This window comes from Eschrichtius robustus, chromosome 2, assembly GCF_028021215.1.
Source record: "Eschrichtius robustus isolate mEscRob2 chromosome 2, mEscRob2.pri, whole genome shotgun sequence".
NCBI classification, from domain to species: domain Eukaryota; kingdom Metazoa; phylum Chordata; class Mammalia; order Artiodactyla; family Eschrichtiidae; genus Eschrichtius; species Eschrichtius robustus.
This window is the reverse complement of record NC_090825.1, coordinates 30895845-30920906: the sequence shown is the minus strand read 5'-3', so window position 1 is coordinate 30920906 and position 25062 is coordinate 30895845. Positions and strand designations below refer to the sequence as shown.

Sequence of the window (25062 nt, the reverse complement as noted above, 5' to 3'; positions counted from 1 at the left end):
AAAACCCCCAAAAACAAAACAAAACAAAAATAAAGCAGAAATACAGAGATACAACAAAGGAATTCAATAAAATTCAGCATCTATTTCAGATGAACATGCCTCTCATTTTTGTACAGTGTTTTCTTCGTATAGGATGCTCTTCCTTTGGATATCTGCACAGCTCATTCCCTCATTTCATTCAAGTCAAAGATCACTTTAGCAGAGGTTCTATCCTGATCACCATATCTAAAAATAGCGCCCCTCCTTCTCCCTGATTACTCTATGTCCCCTTATCCGTATTTTATTTTTCTTCACTGCACTTGCTACCATCTAACACGTATAGATTTACTTATTGTCTGTCTCTGTCCACTAGAATATAAGCTCCATAAACCACAACTTAGTACCTGACATACTGTAGGTGTTCAATAAATCTTTGTTGAATGAATAAATAAAATAAAAAGAGATGAATTCTTCTTTAACATCTTGTATGTGTGTGTTTTCAAAAGCTGTCATGCTTTATGGAGAAATACCATTAAATTGAACAATATGAAATTGCCGATATTTGACTTTTTTTTTCATCTACAGAAAGGGCAATTACATATGTTTTAACCGAATCCTGTTCAAGTTCAAAGTAAGAAAAGGATGTGCACTATCACTGTTATTATTTATTTTACTTATTTTTATTTTTTGGCTGTGTTGGGTCTTCGTCTCTGTGCGAGGGCTTTCTCTAGTTGCAGCAAGCGGGGGCCACTCTTCATCGCGGTGCGCGGGCCTCTCACTATCGTGGCCTCTCTTGTTGCGGAGCACAGGCTCCAGACGCGCAGGCTCAGTAATTGTGGCTCACGGGGCTAGTTGCTCCGCGGCATGTGGGATCTTCCCAGACCAGGGCTCGAACCCGTGTCCCCTGCATTGGCAGGCAGACTCTCAACCACTGCGCCACCAGGGAAGCCCTCACTGTTATTATTTAATATTGTTCTGGCAGTACCAGTCAGTACAATTAGATAAGATAAAGAAATAGCAGGTATAAAAATTGGAAAAGAGGAGGTGAATTTATCATTATTTGCATATGATATAATTTTATGCCTGCAAACCCCTCTAAATCCGACCGCATTAAAATAAATTTTTTTCACATGGGGGAAAAATGGCATAAACAAAGTAAAAATAAAAATGACTGACGGGACTTCCCTGGTGGTGCAGCGGTTAAGAATCCACCTGCCAGTGCAGGGGACATGGGTTCGAGCGCTGGTCCGGGAAGATCCGACAGGCCACGGAGCAACTAAGCCCGTGCACCACAGCTACTGAGCCTGCGCTCTAGAGCCTGCGAGCCACGACTACTGAGCCCACATGCCACAACTACTGAAGCCCGTGCACCTAGAGCCCGTGCTCTGCAACAAGAGAAGCCACCACAATGAGAAGCCTGCGCACTGCAACGAAGAGTAGCCCCCGCTCGCCGCAACTAGAGAAAGCCTGTGCTCAGCAACGAAGACCCAATGCAGCCAAAAATAAATAAATAAATTTATTTTAAAAAAATGACTGACTAGTAGGAATATTTGCAATACGTGACATACAAAGGGTTAAGCTCCTTAATATAAAGAACTCTTACAAATCAGTAAGAAGAGTACCAATCAACCAATAGACAAAAGGGCAAAAGACATAAATAGAAAGTTCACAGGAAAAAGAGGCTTTTAACATATGAAAAGATGCCTAGAAAATTTTTAATGAAAGTGTAAACTACGATGGAATACAAGGTTTCACCTATCAGATTGACAAAGATAAAAGGATGAGGGGAAGGAAGCTCTGATACACTGAATAAGTTGGTTAAAAAGTCTCTTTGGAGGAAATCTGGGCACTATCTATACAAATTTAAAATGCAAATATCTTTTGATTTGGCAATTCTATTTCTCGAAGTTTTGCATATGTGGTCAAGGAGTCCAAAGATATTAATTTCAGTATTGTTTATAATAACAACAGACTGAAAGCAATGCAAATGTCCTTCAATACTGTACTGTTTTAGAAAAGCATAATATATCACACAATGGAAAATATCAAGAAAGTATAAAGCATGAGCTAGATATGCATGAATGGGTCTAGTCCAATCTCCCAAGTAATAAATACAGCAAAAAACCAACCAACAATCAAAAACAAAGACCAGCTTGTAAAACATGTTATATACCTGTTTTTAAACAATAAATGTTTCTACACATATGTCTGCTCATTTTTACATGGACTCTCTCTGGCAGGAAATACAAGAACCTGTCGGCAGTGGGTATCTCTAAGTGGTAGAACGAAGGAACTGGGGGTTAAAGTGAAAGGGAGGCTTTCAAATTTCCACTGTCTATGCTTCAGCATTGCTGGATTTTTAAAAAATTGTGTGCATGTATTACTTAAAATCTCAGACGTGAAAATTTTTTTATCAAAATAATTAGTTGTTAGAAGTTAGAACAATAACCTGGAAGTTCTAAGGCCAGGTTCCTGGTTTGGGTTCTAGCAATAACTTGCAATCCAGTAGGTTCTAAAAGTTACCTTCTCAGTGTCTCATTTCCTTCAGTGGTAATTCTGACACCTTTCTATGAATTATATGTTGCTAATATCAATCATTAATCAGCAAACAGTGTTATTTCAATATTTGTGGAGACACCTCAATGATTTACTTTGTGTACAAACGTACACACGTCTATTTGGAGCAGTTTGCTATCAAAATGATACATATTATGTTTGGCAAATTTTAAACCATGGCTCTGTTTACTCTTCTTTCCTCAGCTAATTTTTGGTATGCTTATAAACAAGTTTTCTGAAGTATAAAAAGATCCCTAATAATAACAGAAAATAACTACTCCATGAAAAACAGAAGTGTCAGAGGCATAATCTATAAGCGTATCTGAGTGCCAAGGATGTGTTGACATATATTAGCTTATACACACACAGATTCTATACAAATGAAGGCTACATGCAAACTATTTAGCTGGCCAGCCTTGATATGACCCTCTTAGCTGCTGTAATATTATCCAACTACTTCTTCAGAGATGTTCCATCTGTACTGTCTGGTTATTAATACATGTTGCAAACATCCACCACTGACGTTACACAGTAAAGTCTGTTCTGCTACAACACATATAGCAAAGGATGCGGTGCTCCCCACCAGGGGCCCTCAAATCCCTTTAGCATTTTTCTGCAGGGTGCTTTCACTCGCAGCAGCAGCACCGACCTCTCTCTGTCAGAGGGCTGCAGCAGGCTGCTAAAGCCCTGATAGCTGGAACTGCCTGAAATGTCTCCCCTGGTCCCATCTCTAGCCATCACCAAGGACCAACAGATGTTGGAGTGAAATACTCCAGTTACTGTGTGCTCTGACCGGGGTCTCCAGGATCACCTGGTGGGACTAAGCCAAAGTGACCCTCCCTGGAACTCTGTTTAATATTGTGCACTTTCTTGGCTTAAATCATCTTTGTAAGAGTCTTTATCTCAGGGTCTGCTTTTAAGGAACCCAAGCTAAGACAGTGTGTTTTACTTTTATGCAAAGTAGCTCATAATGATCAGCAGATAAGGGATCGATATCAATATAACATGTAAGTTGAGTTGGTTTATAAAGTTGGTTTTCTTCTAGCATAAAAATGTTTTGAAAAGTAATCAGAGTCCAGCTTTCTCGTAATTGAAAACTTTAGCAATACATAAAAACATCAAGACAAAAGCTGAATATGCTTCCAACAATACAAAAATACACATACACAAATTTATTTACTGTGTTAGTAATTGCAAAATACTGGGTGCAATCTAAATATCCATACGTAGGAGAGTGGTGGAATAAACCATGGTACATCCATGCAGCAGAGCACTATACAGCTGTGAAAAAGAATGAGAATGAGCTCTATGAACTGATGGAGAGTGACTTCCAGGGCATACTGCTAAGCGAAAAAACCCAAAACCCAAAAGACTATTTATACCATGCTAACCTTCATGTAAGAAAGGAGGGAATATAAGAAAATACAGATCTGCTCATTTGTGCAAAAGAAGATAAACCAGAAACTTTAAAAGAGAGTGGTTACCTATAGGGGTGAGTGGGAAAAGGACTGAAAGAAGCAGGGGTATTGGAATGGGGGGGCAGGGACAAAGAGGGAGTGACACTTCCCTGAGTATATCTCTTTTAAAGTTCTGACCCCTAGCACCACAGTGACAGTTCATATACCCTACCCACACCCTAAAAAAGAAAGGAATATAAACACTAAAAATAAGCCTAACTTCATTTTCAAATGAATAACATAACCACACTGATGGGAGTGGAGAAGAAAAGAGCTAAGTAACTTGACTAGACACTGTAAGGATAAAAAAGACAAGAAGAACTGTACACAAATGCCGTAATTCAGTTAGGAAAAGCGCTTCTCATGGGCGGGTGGCGGTTAGCAATTCTAAAACGATTTTAGGTGTAGACTAGAATTGAACAAATAAGTAAATATATTGTAGATAATATGAGCTGGGTTTCTCACTATTGGAGAAAGAAGTTACAAATGTGCAAAGGGAAAAGGTTAAATGAACCCTGTGGTACAGGTTTGAAATCAGGGGCATCAGTTTAAACTCGTACTATTTAAAATATACATACAGATAGATACATACAGAAATATATATGTGTGTATGTGTGTAGGTTAGTATACATACATGTATTTCTGAGCTTTGCTGGCTGAGAGGACCTAGAAGCGATGACATTTTAGTAGCAATGAGCACATCTAGCACCAACCTCTTGGTTTCTAAACATCATTCTCCAACTTAAAGGAGCCAGGGCTCCTTGGAGAAGTGGTTGATTCTAGGACTGTGGCAAAACAAAAACAAAAACAAAGATGAGCCTGGAACATTTTGTGGTGCCAGAAAATAAGGATGTGCTAAAAAACAAACAAACTAACAAACCAAAAAAAACACACCTTGTTGAAAGAATAAAGGAGCCATTCTGAAGGAGATTCTATTGGCCAAAACTGGAACAATGTGAGCGACAAACTAAATAATGATAGTATTGGATTTTAACCCACAGTATTTTAAAGTCCACACTTATACTTAAAAACTTGAAAAATAAAGAAATGTGAGAGGAGCAATTCTTCCTTTTAGTAGAAGTTCAATTAATAAATGTAGAAAAAAAGAGGGAAAAAGAAAACACCACTAGGGAAACACCACAGTAGTAACTGCTGCAGGCAAATCTATCCATGCATGATAAAATGAGAGAGCAAAAGTTTGAGAGACAGGATTTGCCTAGTCTTAAAATATTACTCCCAAGCAGGTTATTAACTCAAAATAGAATGATAGTAACTTGACAGTGGAGAAACTTGGCAGACATCACCTTAACCAAGTGATCAAATTTATCATCGCCAGTCATCAGACTGAGGGACACGAAGCCCCTGATGTGATGCACTGAGAAGGATATGACATCACTCCCGTGTTATTTTTGCCAAAAATGCATAGTTTTATTCCAATCATGAGAAAATATCAGACAAACACAAACTGAGACAAAGTGTACAAAATAAAAAACCAGTGTTCGTTGAAAGCATCAAGGTCATGAAAGATGAGAAAGACTGAGAAACTGTTATGACTGGAGGAGACAAAGGAAAAGTAACAACTAAATGCAACGTGGGATCCTAGATAGGACTGTAGAACAGAGAAAGGATATTAGTGGAAAAACTGGGGAAATCATATAAGGTCTGTAGCTCAGTTAACAGTACTGTACCCATGTTAATTTCATGGTGTTGCCAATTAATTGTACTATGGCCACGTAAGGTGTTAACATCAGGGGAAGTTGGGTGAATAGCATACATGAACTCTCTGCATTGCTTTTACGATTTTTCTGTAAGTCTAACGTTAGTTTACAATAAAAACTTAAAACCCCAAAATTCTACAATATTACTGTTCTTTAGTGTAAATGTAGCTGGTTTAGTGTTTTTAAGAACGACTACATGTTCACACATGCGAAGCTAGTTGAGGGAATCTGAGCAGGCAGGCTCTACTCTGCCTATGTTTAAGTGCTACTTACAAACACAGCTCTACAAATAAAAGTTAATCCTCAATAATAGATTCTACAAACTGTTTCCTTTCATTTGCTTTTAACCCTCCCTAACTAAGATAATGCAGGCAGGCAGTGATTTTCTTTCTTTTTTTTTTATCACAGGTAGAATGGGTTTCACATAATGGGTTTATGCTAGGCTATAGATCTAATGGAACTGGCCTGGTTTAAACATTTACCGTTTAGAGTCCTCAGATACAAACAAATGCCTAGGTTTCAGGACCATGAGTACCTGGCCATTTTTCACGCTTAGGAATAAAAAAGAAATGGAGAAACTAGAACCTCAAAGCAGCCATTGTTATGTTCTTCCCAATTCATTAAACATAATATATTTTAAAAGGCTGTTTCCTTACTTGGAGTATGCTGGAGAAACCCAATATGGATTGTCCTCGGCTGCTTTGGCGTGCCGCAAAATGGCCTCCCGGGGATTGCTGTCATCGGTTTTGTCCAAAGCAATGTTCTTCACAATGTATGATGACAGAGTGCCCCCGTGGGTTCCAACCCGGCCACCACGACCTGTTCCAAAGGAAAAAAACCAAATCCAGAAATGGAGTGAGCATATACCTTTTGTACACTGGGCTTATCTGACAAGGTTGAGAATCCCTCACTGCTGGCTTCCGAGGCGGACGGTTAAATGAATGACAGAGTAGGGTCAGGGATTCAGGTTTACCTGATTTTTGTCATTCCCTACAGAATCAAGGCTTTGAGCACTCTGAGGCTTCTAACAGACCTTGGTTTGAAGCACACAAATCTCAAGAGTACTTGAGTATCGTCCTTTCAGCTTTCGTTTATGATAATCAAAACCAAAGTAGGACATCAACAAACCTCAACTGCCCCATAACATTTTTAAATAGAGACATTTTTTATTATGCCTTAGTTGCTTAATTTACACAATGACACCCATGTAGGAAGAAATACAAATAGTTTGCCATGTGTATGCCTTAAAAAATTCCTCAGGCATGAACACATGAAATTCAATTAATAAAAACAACCAATGATCATTAGGTGCTATTTTAGATTTAAACAAACATATCTTAGGGCTTGCCATCTTCCAAGTACCTTGTAGGAGAGAAAACAAGATGAACAGACTGATTCACATTATTTTACTGTACTGTAATTGCTCTAGACAGGAAGCTCCACATGGGCAGGAATTTGTTCCCCACTGGATCCCCAACTGCCAGCCTGGTTCCCAGTACTCAGAAGACGTATGACTTTTTAGGAAGGTTAAAAAGAAAAAAAAAAAAAAGGAAAAACAAAAACAAAAACAAAAAACCACACCACATGAAAAGTCAAGTAGCACTAAAAGATTAATTTTATAAGGCAGGAAATAACTGCCAAAGAATCTGTATGGCCAGTAACTAAGTGGAAGGAGAGGAAGGAGAAAGCTCTCCAGGCTGATCTGGTGGGGGGAGGGAGTCTGTAGGAAGAGATAAATCCAATTTGGGAGAACTCAGAAGACAGAGAAGGTTATTTTCAATGAGCAGAATGGTTTAAATACAAAAGTACAGAAAGAGGGAAGTTCACTGGGCATTTGGGGGCAGGAATGAACCAACAGTCATGTGAGAAGATCAGAGTAGGAGAGAGGTGAGGTGTAAAGCTCAAAAGTGCGTTAGATTCAGACTGAAGAGAACTCTGAATCTCTGGAAATGCAACTGGACAGTGTAAAGCTTATGAAGATTTGGGGGCAGTAGCAATACGAAAGCTACAGGAATTGGGAATAAAAGCTGTGTGTGAGATGAACGAAGGTAGGGTGGTGAGGAGAGAGACTTGAGAAGGTGCCTAGTTAGAAGGGCTTTTCAATAATCCAGGCAAGAATATTATTTAGGAACTTTGATTAGGATGGTGGCAGAGAAAACGGAAAAAAAAATTGAGATTGGTATATGAAATATTTTCAATGCTGAAGGGTCAGGCCAAACAGATACAGGTCCAGAACTCAGGTTCACATGAACGAACAAGTCATAAGCTTTAAGCATGTGAACATAGGACAAATGGAAACTATGCAGGTGATAACAGAAAACGGGATTCTAGTAAAGGTACGTGCTATATGATAGCCAATGCTGCCTTGCTTTCTTCTGGTACCTACTTTCTTATAAACTCCAAGGATTTTTATTCATCTTCTAGGGAAATGGGCAGCTCTATTTTGTTAACACAGAACTAAATGATGTTCACTTTCTGCCTTGTGTGAAACCTAATCCAGCCTAAATTCTGGTCAAAGTACCCAGTGTTGCATATTAAGCCAATATTGAGAGCAGTGGTGTTAACACTGGGTCCCAAGGAGCCCCAGAGTCCCACCGAGGTCACCTAAAGGGCTCTAGTTGGAGACCAAGCAGAAAGGGCTCTGGGCTTCCTCTCTACTTCAGCACAGCAGCTCCATTTTTATCAGTTTATGCACTGGGTTTCCGCATCAGATCTTTACACAAGAAGTTCTGATGCTAAAAGAAGACGTTTGAAAACCCCTATTTAGTAAAATCTCTGAAGACAGGCATCTAGGCCCAAAAGATCTTCCAAATTCTGTATCTATTACCCCACCCTGCCCCGCAACCCCCTTTGCAAGTCACTAGTTAGATCACGGTCACCTGGGCCTGCTACAGGAGGTTCGGGTTTGTGAGACTTCAGGGGATCCAGTCTGTCCTTCTCCAGCTGTTTCCTTGTACTCCGCTGGCGGGGCTCGCGGAACATAGGCAAGGCATGAGCTACGAGAAGTCACATTTGAAAAATTTCATTATGATAATAACCCTTCCATCCAAAAACATAGCTAACGCATGAGTAAATGAAGATGAAATGGAAGTCATAATGACAGCCTTCATCTAATAATAAAAGACAGTCTTACTGCAACCAATTAGCCAATTTCGTTTGAGACCAGGCTCACTGTTCACCTCTCCTGGCAACTAATGGCGCTCAGGAAACGCCTTCAAATACCGTCACAGAAACATTGGTGAGGCTCCCCAGCTCCCAAACCATGGGCAGCAGTTAAACTTAATTTCTGTGGTTTTGAAAAGAAACGCTTAATGGGACTGCCTCTTGTTTTTTCTTATAGGACCCAAATGCGAATAATGCCAACAGCTTGCCTGTCAGCCCTGAAGTTTCCTCAGATGCCTCATAAACACTGGAATCACTTCACACATTTCTGAAATGTGACCACCTCTCAGGAGGAGTTGACAGCACTGAGTAACCAGAAGGGAGGAACACTTATCCCACTGAAACTGGGATAAAGGTTGCCTTGAATGCAAGGAGGTGCCTGAATCTCCTGACGTGGTGACTTGATGGGGACTTAATCCTTCTTCAATACGGTCGACAAAGGAATAAAAATCAAAGTAATATTTGTCCAATTGCTGTTGTTCAATGTCAGAATTAAATTTCAGAATATTAAAGAAAAAATGTATTAAAAAGGGAAACAGTGTGATATTCTGGTGGAGAGGGAGAAGACTATTGGGGATAGAATTAAATAACTTTTTTTGACCAAAAAAAGTACCAGAATAATTTCTTCGAATGTTTATGTGCAAATTAAAACCCCTTTAAAAGAGAAAACTGGGGGAGTTAAAGGAATAATAGGGGTTTAAAGTAAATTTATGGTCTGAATGACAGAAATGTCTGTTCACACCTAAAAAACACTTCCAGTACCCCTCCTATCCTCTACCCATACTTCCAGCCTAGGCCAGGGCCATATCACTCACTAGTAAAATATGCCTACGTTGAGTCAGGGGAGCTGAAACACAGCCACCCGTCACTCTGTCGGGCAACACGACACAACAGTATTTTTAGGAGGGGGAAAAATAGCTTTTCACTTCAAACGACTGCAGGAATTTAAGTAGGCCGCATGTAATCACATGAGTTAGACTGGTTATGACACCGACTTTAACACTTCTACTCTTGCAAAAAATGTCACCGGATCTCTTTACTGATCATCAGCTCCAAGGGACATGGTCTTACATGAGACCAACCACCAGGGAGAAAACCCAGCAGTGCAGCGCCCCCTGGTCTTTAGACGGAGCCACTGATAAAAGTCCACAGGGGCATCTGCTAATGACAACTGCTACTGCATCCAAGATCTCCTGCCTAGCCGCAACCTGTGACAGGTCTGAGACTGTGACTCTGGGAAACAAAAACCTGCCAGATTAACGAGGTTGTGCGACAAACCCGAGAGAAGCTGCTCTGTCCTGGTAAGATTTCTGATCATACCCCAGGTAGTTCATTTTATATCTAAAGGTCTCTGGATCAGTCTATCACATGGTCACAGAATTTATTTAGGCTTTTCCCTTTTGGGTTGAAAGTTACATGAAGTAACCCTGTCTCCGTGATGGGGCACAGAAGCTAAAGGGGTTAGCTATTATATGACCCCCAGTCCCGAACACATGAAAGGGGTATTTTGTAACATATGCCTGAACTTGGAGGGCTTTTTCTGTCTCTAAAGCCATGAGATCAACAGCACACTAGAACAGAAACAGATGCATGATGGAGAAACCATGCTAACAACTTACGGGTGATGATGTAGTCCTGGGTTAGAGTCTCCGCTTGTTTCGCCTTCCGCTGGGTTTTAACCACGCATAATTTTGCTCCCCTGAGAGGGGTAAAAGCAAACGATTTTCTTTATTTGGTCTCAGAAACAAAGTCTAGGTCAAAAGCATTAGATACTTTCAGGAACATGCTCTGTACACACCACCTCACCAAGTCCTTGACTTTCTGGCAACAGATGGAGCCCTTGGTGATAAGAGATTAAATGTATGGGAAAGCAAGTCTGAGTCAGTGGTTACTACTCTGTGAAAGGGTTAGAAAGGTCACTGCAAAACAAAAGGCCAGTTTAAAAAATCTATAGAAATAACCTAAAATTAAGATCTTAAAGAGATATTAATAACATTAATCAACCTTTTCACCCTAAAGGTCATAGGGTTCAAATTTTAGTTTACGTCTCAGATGAAAGCAACCTAGGTAGTCTACAGCCCAAGTGGCATTTGTCTACAACTCAAATACAAGAGTACAAGTGTTCTGGAACTGAGTCAGCCTGGCAGTGTTGCCAAGGGGCTACAGCCCAAGAATGTGTGGGATTAACCAAAAGTGTGCTTAGAACACTTTACTTCTCCTTAGCAATAATGAGCATCCGTTTCAGGAGAAACAAAAACAAAGAAGCAAATTTCTTAAAGTAAAGATTCCAAAGATAGGAATCTTCTAAAGGGTGCTATCAAATGGGGTTCATTATTTTCTCAAGTAAAAGAGACTCCCACCTCTCATCTTAATTACATTAGCATTTTCAATTTCTTTATTAAAAAACAAACAAAATCCTATTTGTTCTTAAAGACCACAATATATAACTTTATTTTATAGGGCAAAGGTTCCAACTCCAGAAAATTCTGAAGGAAACAGGACTGTCTGCTTCTATTCAGAGCCAAATTATAGTCAATACATATTCACTAATAGAGGATGGGTTTCCTTTCCCCTGAAAGAACGTGGGAGCTCAAAACAGGTTTATGGGGGACTCCAGTAAATACAGCATGTGAATTTTAGTACTAGCTAGCCAAGGCTTACTCTAAAGAAAGAGCTAATCACTCACTATACCTTAACAAAGAGAAACAAAGCCATCTTTTTTGGGGGTTGGTGATACATGTTTACCTTTGTGCCCAAGGAAAAGAGAAGTAACTGAGAGAGTGACTGAGCCTCTAGTTAAGTTTTCGGATCCTTGAAGCACATTGGTACGCTTAAATTTGGCATTTTGGGACAGACATGGGATTGAAGGGGAAAGTAGCTGTGCTGTCCTCCTCTGCCGGCAGAGAACAACCCTGCCAAACATCCAAGCCGGCACCTGATAAAAGCCCAAACAGAAAGAGAACAAAACGGACTAGCCGTTTCCACTTCCTATAAGTGGTTCGTTCCCTGCTTTGTTAATCCCTTACATGCATCACTGCTAATGCCACTGTCCAGGGTGGTATGCAAAGTGGGCAGGCCTTTTTCCCCCCTTGCACTCAACATTTCAGCTAAAGAACCGCAAATCCCCAGGAAACTTTCACTTTGAATTCTGTATGGATCAAGGGAGATATCCAAATCCTCTTTAAAGCACAATACTAGGAGTTTGAGGCTTTACTCTGTGCCAGCTGCATTTTCTAAAAGGGTGGATCCCCATCAAAGAGGGAAATAAATAAAAGTGGGGGTGGAAAAAGAAAACCCTCCTGCAGTTGCTGTCATCCATCTAAAACAGGCAATACTTATGAAATACCTCTGACTCTTGTTGGGGTCATAATAGACTTTAGCCAATCCGTTTCCAGTCCCCACCATGATCTGGTTCAGCTTTGGATGCCACAGGCAGCGGACAACACTCTGTAAAGGAAAGGCATGGTAGTCAACTAAAGAGGGCACATAAAAATGGGGAAAAAATTCCGCTGGTCCTTTGATGGCTTGTTTACGAAACTGAGTATCACCCTGATGATTACCTGTAACTTTTAGGGCGTTTTCTTCTAAACCATAGGGTCGTGTTCCTGAGGTTGAGTTCTGTTCTATCACTTGTTATCTGTGTGATACTCTATAAAAATAAAAAAGGATGCTCCCTTCCTGACATCTCTCCTCTCCTTTCCTGACAGCCTTGAAACCACAAAGTTGGGCTTTCCCAGCTCTGCTGCCACATGAGGCTGGCATCTTAGAATGTTGAACCCACATAACTCAGTTCATTCTACCACGAAGCAGATTTAGATCTCAGTGTTTCATGCTTTTATACACACAATAAATATGCCCCTCTGGGCAGCATATTGAGGCCAGGTAGCTACTGTTTTTAGTTTACAAAGATCGAAATCTCATAAAGCTTTTTCAGGAACAACACACGTTTGCAAACACTGAATAATATCTCCCTATCTATGAGATAAACCAGCAGGTCAGTAGCAGAAGTAAAACAGAGATATGGAATATAAAGCCTTGACATTAACCTGAATGAAAAGCTATTTAGGAGAAGGTTCACTGGAAGTTATGATCCTGTGAGTTCATCACTAGTAAGGAAAATAATGGTACTCTGGGGTCAGAAAGAACCACGAGTTCTCAGTGAGAAGTACAGACTGCTTTTAATTTTTGCTGAAGTAAGAGGGCAGAGGTGGAAGAGATGGCAGGGATAGAATTAAGGGGGAAAAAAATGAAGCTAAGGTTGGTAGGCAGAAACAGCATGTGCCGGATTCTGCAGATCTCACTCTGATAGAGCAAGAAATGAGTGGAAACATTAATTCAATGATTATCAGGAACCTCTCACGTGCCAAGCAATGCACAAGGACTAAGGGAAAAAGGGTACAATTAGATATTGCCATTTTCTGTTCTAATATTAAAATGCAAATCATGGAATTTCTGTCTCCCAAATAATCTACCTTGGGCTGCATTTCTTTGGTTTCTTCTCCCCAGCCATCCAGCTCTTTTCTTAAGACAGAATATCTGGGAATCCCTGCAACCCCTTTTGATAGAAACTCTGGCTCCCACCTGACTGGCCAAAAAAAAATGCATATAGTTAAATGGCTACAATTCCTACTCTGAGATTCCTGAGAAACTAAGGAGGAAATGTAAAAGAGTCTGCAGAACTTCTAATTCATGTCTGACAATATTCGAGAAGAGTGGTTCTTAAGCTCTGCACCACTGAAGAGCGTTGAGATGATCTACTGAGAAAGCCAAATCAGAGGAGTTGTGTTTCCCCTGTTGTCGGGGGAAAACTAAGTTCAAAGGGCAGGTTTTCACAGTTTTAAGTTTTCTTTCCACAATTTTTCTTAAACCTGTGGTGCCTGCTACCCAATGTCTACTAGCAAGTGCTAAAAGATGATAAAACATTTATAATGGTGAGGGAATATTAACAGAAAAACTTGAAAATAGTAAATCATATTTTTAGTAAAATATGAAAATAGTAAATCAAAATTTGACTCTTAGGGTGTGGGGTTGTTGTTGCTTTGTGCATATGCTCATGAAACTTACTTTATAATGCATGTGTCTAAAAAGTCACATTTTCTCCTAATAAAACTGTGCCTGGTTGGTAAGATGGAATTAAGTATATCAATAGTTCATGGTCTGCAAAGCACAACCTGACTACCAGGTTCTCCGCCACTGAAACTAATTTGAGAAGCACGCCTAGACCACTGGGAATTTCCAGATGGTCAAGGCCAGGCATGTGGAAACATGAAAAGAGTCTCACACATAACTTCATATCTTACCTAGAATAAGTTCATCCAAGCCAATACTCATCTCCTTCAAGTCTTGGCTTAAGTGTCATAACTACCCAGACCACCCTATTTAAAACTGCATCACACAACTCCCCTTACTTTCCTTGTTTTTATAGCATGTATCCCATTTTAAAGTACTATATAGTTTACTGTTAATTATGCTTATTGTCTGCCTCCCCTACTAGGATATATGTTCCACACAGGCCGATCTTCGTCTGTTTTACGTAGCCAAGAATCCCAAGTGCCTAGATCAGTGTCTGGAACTCAATAAATGTTTGCTGCAGGGATGAATTAAAAGTTACAGTTCACCCAAGCCTAAATGGATTGCTTTGCTAGGTGGAGGTAGAGACAGTTTTCAACTTAAACTCACTACTGCCTAGGAGGGATAATTTGATTTCTCCAGATCATTATTATACTCAAGTACCCCACAAACAGAGTAGGGTTAGCTCCCTGCCAATGCGGGCCTAAAAAGAGGGATGTGCAAGGACCAGAGAGCAAGGGAGGAGAGTGAGAGGGGCTTTCAAGGGCCTTCAGAAATCTCAGCACCCACAAATCGCCCCAGGACAACTTTAAGGACATAGCATTAAAGTTATTTCTCTTCCTTGGTTCTCTAGAGATCTGTCTAAGCAGTCTAAGATTACTGGTTCTCAAATATGTTTTCAAGTGAGCAGGGTGCAGAATTGGAAAAGATCCACAGTGTAGGCCTGGTAAATTCCAAGACACCCAGCCAAACAGGCAGTTTCCAGGGGCAGCAGGTTACTGTTACTCTCTCCCTCTACGCTGAGGGTGTAAACGTTAGAGAGAGGCAACGGCCCAGGCCAACAAACGGCTTTCCAGGGAGTCCAAGCTCAGGGCACTGCACCTCTATTCCTGTTCACAGCTTTTACCCTCTAATGCCCTTAGACACACACATGGCTTTTTACATGGAAGCAAGGAGAAGGCAAATGAGACCCCTTGAACTAAACAGTCATTCCAGAGCTCCATCCACTGTGGCAGTGAGTCACCAAAGCAGCCAATGAGGACTCTGGGAGCAGTCTGACTTAAGCAAAAGATACTTAAGGCTCAATTACGCTACGACTGGCTATTAATCAAATATTACAAGGATTCCAAAACATGGAATGAAGAAACAGAATTCAAAGTCAAAGGTGGGTGGGCTTTTTTTGTTTATTAATATTTACTGTGTATGTTTAGCTAACCTTCGTAAACTTTGCAGCTAATGCGGCTCCACACTTTGTCCTGTCAAGGAAATGCATCTTATAGCAGAGAGCTGGCCATCTGCCAAACCAAACAAGCCCTGAGACGGCAGCGAGGCTGGGGAGCAAGGAGAGCTGCCACGCTGCTAACTTGTCAAACACACATACTGGCTTTTACTTAACAACAGTGGGACACGTGCCTGCTAGAAGCCCAAGGAGCTATCAGAAGACAGATGAGCTATAACTACTTAGAAGGAATGCATTCACTCAGTCAACCATCCACCAAAGACATCTTCCATCCTCTGTTCTTGAAGAGGTACTTCTGTAGCTGGGGGCTTGCCACATCCAGACGTACACATTTGCTGAGTGACACAGCAAATGAAGGGTAGAGAGCACATCTGAATTAAAGGAGCAGAGGAAAATGTCATGACAGGAGATCTGCACGGACCAAAGAGAAAGCAGAAGGCCACTGTAGTGCGAAGAACTAGATTCTGAAATTAGTCTGCATATTTTAATATACTGATTTGCTTAATTAAATCGATAAAGGGTTTTATTCTTACACTAATCTACTTCATCTTACCGAAGCACGTGGGACCACCACTGGCTTCCCCTAGCTGCCTAAGCTGAACCCCATGTTACCATAAAAATTAAGTTTAGTCTTTTAAAATTTATTTATTTTTTATTTTTGGCTGTGTTTGGTCTTCGTAGCTGCACACGGGCTTTCTCTAGTTGCGGTGAGCGGGGGCTACTCTTCATTGAGGCGCGCGGGCTTCTCACTGCGGTGGCTTCTCTTGTTGCGGAGCACAGGCTCTAGGCACGTGGGGTTCAGTAGTTGTGGCATGCGGGCTCAGTAGTTGTGGCGCACGGGCTTAGTTGCTCCGCGGCATGTGGGATCTTCCCGAACCAGGGCTCAAACCCGTGTCCCCTGCATCGGCAGGCAGATTCTTAACCACTGCGCCACCAGGGAAGTCCCAGTTTAGCCTTTTAAACCAAAACCTACTGTCATTTCAGATAATCTGGCAGTGCAGAGGAACCACAGTCTGCCCCAAAAGTGCTCAGCTCTAGCGGCAGCCACAAAGAGACAGTAACCGGCGATGGAGATCATAAGCAAGACGACAAGGAGTTACAAGACTTTCATGTGCTCAACACAGAGATCTTTCTTCTCTGTGAAGACCAGAGAAAAAAGAGGGGGTGGGGGGCAGAGAAGAAGAAAGCACTTTGTGTACAAAAGGCAGTGTCAAGATTCCAAAACAGGAATTTTGGAATTACCTCTCTGCAAAAGTAAAAAGGCCACAAAAAATTCCAAATAATTTATTTCTGTGGTTTTGTTTTGCTTACTTTAAGTGAAATCATGGAAGCAAATAAGGAGAAGAGGAGGAAATCAATGAGAGAAATAAATTTATATCTTAGGACATGGTAGGAAAGGAACTATTAGGTATCTGCAACTTTACGTTATTTAAAGTAGTTGAATCCTCACAGCAACACTACAAAATTAGTTATCTCACCCCCATTTCACAAGAAGAAACTGAGGCTTGTAGGAGGCTGGGTAACTTTCCCAAGGTCACATAACTTGTACCCAGAGGAGCTGGGACCAGCAGGGAGGTTTTCGCAACTCCAGTGCTCATTCCTTTATATCACCTAATTACGCAAAGGCCTGTTTTAGAAGATGATGGGGAGGAAGGGATGTGGCAGATTTAAAATCATCTCCAAACCCACCTGACCCAGAAAGAGAAGTCTTAGCAAGTTTATACTAAAAAGCAGATGGTATTACTAAAATCATAAAGGAAAAAGGAACTACTACCCCAGTTCACAAATGGTACTATAAAAGAAATCAATGCCTGCATGACATCTTAGGCATCCGTGATGCACATATCCAAACACCGCCCTTATTCTACTTCACATGCTAGAAGAAGCCTAACATCCTTCATAATTTTATATCTTAATCATGATTATGATGAAGCACGATTTCTTGATCCTTTGCAGCTGCTGACCCACACTGTAAAAGAAACTCCGTCTGGTTTTTTCATGTTTGGTTTTTGTCACATAGTACAAGAATGGATTAAGCTAACTCAGTGAATCCTTGGGAGAAGAAGCATTTTCCAAAATTTCAAACAAAGAGTCTAACACCTGTCTGGGGAGGAGACTTGTCACACAGTTTTGCACAGTTGTGTAGAGGCAGTCTTACGGTCATGGACACCCTCAGGACTACCCAATACATTCGAAAGGGCATGTATATGCTGATCCCCAAAACTAAGAACACAGATCAAGATGCGAGTCCAAAGCAAATAAAAAGAAGGCAGATGAAAATGGAAAGGTCCCGGAGAAAGAATTTTCTTTGGATCTGCACAAGCCCAAGTTTTATTTCACAGAGAAAGAAAAACTGCTTTCCACATTAAAATACTGAGCCAGGGAGGTAGAAGAGTAAGATGGGAAATCTTTAAACTCTTCCAGGCTATTTGTCCTGTCCTCCCAAAGCCTTGCTTTTCCCAAACTTGGATGATTTTGCAGCATGCATGGGCCATCGGGCTTAGTTTCATTCCTCTAAAGTTCAGGAAGCAAACCTAGTGAGTAAGCCTTAGTCTACAATAAATAAGACTCCTCAACACCCACCTGATCTCCATGGAGACATCCCTCAAATAAAAACGATTAAAGACATTTTCTCTGCTCTTATAAGTGAGCACGTGCCTATCCTTTTTTCCTCCTCCACATTCCTCCAACTCTAAGGAACTTCCACCATAGGGCCAGACTTGTAGCAATTATCACTCTTTGCTGGAAATCTTCTTAATCTTCGCCCTTCCCTGCCCCAAACAATTCTCTCTCCGATAAACCAGATAGAAGCTCAATGGTGAAAAGAAAAAAATGCCATGGCACTCTTATAAATGTATGGGTTGCTGCAAAAAAAAACAAACAAGGAAAAGTGTTGCTCTATTCCTGCCATAAATATTTGGTACAGATGCACAGATTATGCTCTTTAAAAACTGGTATCTAATTAACAAATTAAGTCCCATCAAACGGATGGAAAAATGCATTTATTAAAATCAGTTTATTTACAGCCTCTGCTCTAAAATTAAGGTAACTGCTCAAGCAGCAAAAATCTGGAACCTGGTAATTGTCCTTGGCACAAAATGAATCACATCGGTATCTGACAATAAACTTGCCTAAAGAACTTCATCACAAGAAAAAGATCTCAGAGAAAATGGAAGGTCTCTTGGGTAAGAAAATTAAATACAATTTTCTTCCTCTAATTCAAAACACTAAATGTTAGTTTGCTCCAATCTGCTATTTGAGAAGGACTTACAAAGGCAAAAAAAAAAAAAAAGCACAAATAAGGATTAAAGAAAATCTGGTAATTATTCTTATTAATGACAGTCTGGGAGCAGGAAACAAATAAGAGGCTGGAAGCTGGAGTCCACAGGGTGAGTGACACCAGTGGTGGATCCCACAAGGCAAATACAACAAGGGCGGGGGGAAGTGACTGGGGGTGGTGGTGGTGGTGGGATGAATTGGGAGATTGGGATTGACATGTATACACTAATATGTATAAAACGGATCACTAATAAGAACCTCCTGTATAAAAAAATAAATAAAATTAAATTAAAAAATTTTAAAAAAAAAAAGCAGTGCTTACTGGAGGCACATTCCCAATATTCTTGTAGAACTTCCTACTGGTGGGCACAGGATGGATCAAGCGTGCCAAGATATGGAGCCACGCAAGCTTGAGAGGGGCCTGGGGCACTGGAGCCTCAGGCAAGTCAGTTCCAGCAAAGAGTGGGTTTGTCTGTTATATCACACATTATCATCTATTATGAGGACCAGCTTGTGAAAGAGCTTGGGAAGCAGTACCTAAGGCCATCTCTCTCGATCTAATCTACACAGACCCAGACCCCTTTACCATTCTTCATTTATCAGTAGTTTGAGATGGGAATAAAGATAATAACCATAAATCTTTTCTTTATATAAATAAACAAAGCACAAATGGATAAAGCTTGAAATCCCTAACTACTAGATAAGAAATATATATGATCAGATCTTGGAAATCACCAAGTATGTAAAACCAAAAAATTATAGAAAAAGCTGCATCTTCAAAGATGAACTATACAGGATATGTAAAGCACTATTTGCCTTAATATAGTATAGGTAAAGATGTTTTACAAATCATACTCTTTTATTTAGCCCTTTGGGGGTCTCACAACCCCTCATCATACAAGACACAGCATTATCTATCACTCCAAAAAAGGAAAAAACACTATCCTGGGACATGTGTTAATTATAGAAGTCTTTCTTCCCCACACTAATATAAATTGTGAAAGTCTGGCCAGAATTCTGATAGAACAGCCGGAAAACTTGTTACCAAAGATCGTTCATCAAATTCTGGTTGGGAGAGGAAAATCCGTGGTAGAAAATCCTACAAGACATATAAGTCCTTCACTTGGTCTTCTACCAGTGTGATGGAATATGGTGCTGGGTTTGGACAACAGAGCACTAGTCATTACTGTATTATATGTTTATACATTTTATAAAGAATCGTGTGTCATTTTGAACACCTACAAAATTTGCATATCTGCAAAATCAAGTTCTCTTTTCTTGATATTTTATAGCGTCAAGTATGTTTCTCCTTCAGGCTTGTGTTATCTAGTAGGTGATTCTTCACCCAGTTTTGCCATTCGTGGCAATTATGTCTATACTAGGAAGTATAGATATGTTTAAATGCCAATTAAGTAAAACACCAAACTCTTGTGTAGAGAAGAAAAAAAAAGTTTCTAACTAATCAAAAGGGAAACATTGACTGTTTCTATTGCTTTGAAGGACTAGAAATAGAAGCAAAATAGTAAACAGAAAACATTTCTGTGAGACTGCTGACACCAAATAAGTAGTAGATGCCTTTTAGTACAGCATGTTGCAGGGTTACATGACACTAGAAAATGAATAAACTATTAAACTGGACAAGCCCTGCTTTTAGTCCTCATTCTTCAGCCTTCAATGATTTATGAAGCCTGAAGCAGGATGTGATAGGTTCTTCATCTAATTGTAACTCCCAAAACGAGATCACTGTCAGATAGATAATTATAGGAAAAGACAACTCACTATAGGTTTTGAATCCGGATTCCTGCAGTAAACATTATTTCAAAGAAGAAAATGTTGAATAGAGAATCCAAGTAACTGCTCCTGAACTAAGAGTCTACTGGTTAAATTTATAAATTGTTCTTTTAAAAGAGACTGGAAATGAGAACAGAAATGAAATGATAAGCACATCAGAATTTGTCTTCTATTCTAAGGAAGAATAATGATTAGAATTTTGATAAAATATAGTGACAAATTCCAACAAATAATTTTTACTTCAAAGCAGAGTGTGTTCTACAAAATAGATCCAGGAGACAGATCATATTCACTAACAGTATAACAACCAAAACAAATTATATTCATTACAGTTTTAGATTACCAGTATTTTAAGCATCCACAGTAAACTTGCTTCCTCCACTGAACTCAAAACATAGCTATTTTTAGTAAGTCTGAAAAAAGATCATCTCAAGTTTTAAAGAAGTAGACAATTAAAATTTGTACTTCTTTCATCAAATCTAAAAGAAAACATATTTATGCTCTGAAATTCCAAATTAATTAGAAAAAACTATTAACAAAAAACAAAAACAAGAGAAGCTGGTACAGAATAGGCCATTATAGTGAGTCCCAATAAGAACATGCTATAATAAAATATAACAAAAGGTAAAGCAAAATTAACAAATACATTTTCACCAAACACCTACCATGTGCCATATATTGTTCTAACCATAGGAATATAATGCCCTTCCCACCCACATGGCACCAAGGAGTCCCTTACTCCAATTTGGTCACTGGAGAATCTAGAAATGTCTGAGAAAAAGAGTACCAAAGATAACAGAAGTGTTGAGAAAATATGACCCACAAGGAAATGTTAAAACAACAACAACTAAGTTTGGTTCACTTAGACAAGAGAAGACAGAACAGCAACTTTATAATCTTCAAGGAAATAGAGGATGTTGACCAGCTGTTCTCCAATTCCTTGAGGACTAGAGTAAAGGATGTGGGCTCTAAGCATGAGAATGTGAGCCTAAAAGTAATGAAAAAAAAAGATACGATGGTATGGGATTTCATAAACAGAAATGAACTCTTAGGGAGGTTGTAAACTCTTCTGTTAAAAGTCTAATTTTCATAGAGGAGAGTTGAGCCGTAGTCCTCAGGTAGGCAAGAAGATGGACTCTGGAAGATAATATTGAGACACGGAGCAACGTATGCCTGATGCCAGATGGCAGCTGATGAAGCAAAAGCCAGCAGCTTTGCCTGTGGCATAGTTATGTGAAGGGAGCCTATCGCCAGTGTAGGAGAGGGGACTCGCACTAGGATCAAAGACATTATTTTATTTCCTATAATATGAACGTCCCTGCAAACGTGCAGTGATCTTAGAAGTTTCCTCCTAGGCACATTTGCTGCAATTTGTACTATTTCATTATTTATTTCATATAGTTTTCCACCACAGTTATGATTTTTTTAATTAAAAAAAAAATCTCCTGGTGCTGGGTGAGAGAGAGGGATCACATTCCACTCAGTCTCTCCCTCTGAATGCAGTTATAAAACCTAAATTTCAGGATTCTGAAAACTAAATAGTAGTAGGTGGATTGGGGAATTAGCCCAGAATTCAAAGTATCACTGAAGCAGCAGTGAGTTTACTATTTCCCCACTCTGGTACTTCACCCTAACCGCCCCCAACAAAAAAACCTGTAATGAACAAAAGATCAAAAGTTTAAATTAAGGCAGCCTCAGTTCAACTGAATTTTCCTTTTGCCTCGGGCTTCAGTACAGCTTGGCATAGCACTGTTTACTGATCCCATTTTTATTTAAAGCACTGGAATTTTACTCATCATGAATTTTATGCATTAATTCTTATTTTTTATAATATTGCATTAAAATGTTAATTTGCTTTGATTACTGAGTTTTTTGATACCTCCTTCAATTTTGTGCTTGAGTCTGACCCTAGTCCTGGCCTTGATTCAACCTATATCTCACTCTATTACACAAAGATTAGCTCAAAATAAACCACACACCCAAAATGAACCACATTAAACCTTAAAACTTTTAGAAGAAAACACAGAAGAAAATCTGTGTAACCTGGAGTCAGTCAAGGAGTTCTTAGATGTGACACCAAAGCTACATTCTACAAAATAAAAAACTGATAAATTAGACTTTATCAAAATTAAAGTATTTTGGAGGAGCTTCAAGACAGCGGAAGAGTAAGACACGGAGATCACCTTCCTCCCCACAGATACATCAGAAATACATCTACATGTGGAACAACTCCTACAGAACACCTACTGAACGCTGGCAGAAGACCTCAGACTTCCCAAAAGGCAAGAAACTCCCCATGTACCTGGGTAGGGCAAAAGAAAAAAGAAAAAACAGAGACCAAAGAATAGGGACGGGACCTGCACCTTTGGGAGGGAGCTGTGAAGGAGGAAAGGTTTCCACACACTAGGAAGCCCCTTCGCGGGCGGAGATGGGGGTGGCGGAGGGCGGAGCTTCGAAGTCACGGAGGAGTGAGACCGCAGCAACAGGGGTGCGGAGGGCAAAGCGGAGAGATTCCCGCACAGGATCGGTGCCGACCAGCTCTCACCAGCCCGAGAGGCTTGTCTGCTCACACGCCAGGGCAGCTGGGGGCTGGGAGCTGAGGCTTGGGCTTCGGAGGTCGGATCCCAGGGAGAGGACTGCCGTTGGCTGTGTGAACACAGCCTGAAGGGGGCTAGTGCGCCACGGCTAGCCGGGAGGGAGTCTGGGAAAAAGTCTGGACCTGCCGAAGAGGCAAGAGACCACTGTTTCCCGGTGCACGAGGAGAGGGGATTCAGAGCGCCACTTAAAGGAGCTCCAGAGACGGGCGCGAGCCGCGGCTATCAGAGCGGACCACAGAGACAGGCATGGGATGCTAAGGCTGCTGCTACTGCCACCAAGAAGCCTGTGTACGAGCACAGGTCACTATCCACACCGCCCCTCCCAGAAGCCTGTGCAGCCCGCCACTGCCAGGGTCCCGTGATCCAGGGACAACTTCCCTGGGAGAATGCACGGCGCGCCTCAGGCTGGTGCAACGTCACACTGGCCTCTGCCGCCGCAGGCTCGCCCCGCATCTGTATCCCTCCCTCCCCCGGCCTGAGTAAGCCAGAGCCCCCGAATCAGCTGCTCCTTTAACCCCGTCCTGTCTGAGCAAAGAACAGACGCCCTCAGGCGACCTACACGCAGAGGCGGGTCCAAATCCAAAGTTGAACCCCCAGAGCTGTGTGAACAAATAAGAGAAAGGGAAATTTCTCCCAGCAGCCTCAGGAGCAGAGGATTAAATCTCCACAATCAACGTGACGTACCCTGCCTCTGTGGAATACCTGAATAGACAACAAATCATCCCAAATTGAGGAGGTGGACTTTGGGAGCAAAGATATATATATATTTTTCCCTTTTTCTCTTTCTGTGAGTGTGTATGTGTATGCTTCTGGGTGTGATATTGTCTGTATAGCTTTGCTTTTACCATTTGTCTTAGGGTTCTGTCTGTCCGTTGTTTCTTTTTTACTTTTAAAAATTTTTTCTTAGTAATTATTTTTTATTTTAATAACTTTCCTTTTATTTTATTTTATCTTCATTCTTTCTTTCTTTATTTTTTTTTCTCCCTTTTATTCTGAGCCGTGTGGATGAAAGGCTCTTGGTGCTCCAGCCAGGCGTCAGGGCTGTGCCTCTGAGGTGGGAGAGCCAAGTTCAGGACACTGATCCACAAGAGACCTCCCAGCTCCATGTAATATCAAACGGAGAAAATCTCCCAGAGATCTCCATCTCAACGCCAAGACGCAGCTTCACTCAACGACCAGCAAGCTACAGTGCTGGACACCCTATGCCAAACAACTAGCAAGACAGGAACACAACCCCATCCATTAGCAGAGAGGCTGCCAAAAATCCTAACAAAGCCACAGACACCCCAACACAACACCAGACGTGGACCTGCCCACCAGAAAGACAAGATCCAGCCTCAACCACCAGAACACAGGCACTAGTCCCCTCCGCCAGGAAGCCTACACAACCCACTGAACCAACCTTACCCACTGGGGACAGACACCAAAAACAACGGGAACTACAAACCTGCAGCCTGAGAAAAGGAGACCCCAAACACAATAAGTTAAGCAAAATGAGAAGACAGAGAAACACACAGCAGATGAAGTAGCAAGGCAAAAACCCACCAGACCTAACAAATGAAGAGGAAATAGGCACTCTACCAGAAAAAGAATTCAGAATAACAATAGAAAAGATGATCCAAAATCTTGGAAATAGAATACAGAAAATACAAGAAACGTTTAACAAGGACCTAGAAGAACTAAAGAGCAAACAGTGATGAACAACACAATAAATGAAATTAAAAATTCTCTAGAAGGGATCAATAGCAGAATAACTGAGGCAGAAGAACGGATAAGTGACCTGGAAGGTAAAATAGTGGAAATAACTACTGCAAAGCAGAATAAAGAAAAAAGAATGGAAAGAACTGAGGACAGTCTCAGAGACCTCTGGGACAACATTAAATGCACCAACATTCGAATTATAGGGTTCTCAGAAGAAGAAGAGAAAAAGAAAGGGACTGAGAAAATATTTGAAGAGATTATAGTTGAAAACTTCCCTAATATGGGAAAGGAAA

At 40.7% G+C, this 25062-nt stretch overlaps 1 protein-coding gene across 2 annotated transcripts in view; it reads right to left on the bottom strand.

Moving 5' to 3' along the window:
* WDR70 (WD repeat domain 70) overlaps nucleotides 1-25062 on the bottom strand; it is a 307909-nt gene that overhangs the window by 12959 nt on the left and 269888 nt on the right. For both annotated transcript variants that reach the window (XM_068535256.1, XM_068535255.1), the window contains exons 14-17: nucleotides 12219-12319; nucleotides 10492-10571; nucleotides 8590-8706; nucleotides 6367-6529 (exon numbers count right to left, since the gene is read on the bottom strand). In XM_068535256.1, coding sequence (XP_068391357.1) covers nucleotides 6367-6529; nucleotides 8590-8706; nucleotides 10492-10571; nucleotides 12219-12319 — 461 coding nt within the window. The remainder of the gene's footprint in view (nucleotides 1-6366; nucleotides 6530-8589; nucleotides 8707-10491; nucleotides 10572-12218; nucleotides 12320-25062) is intronic.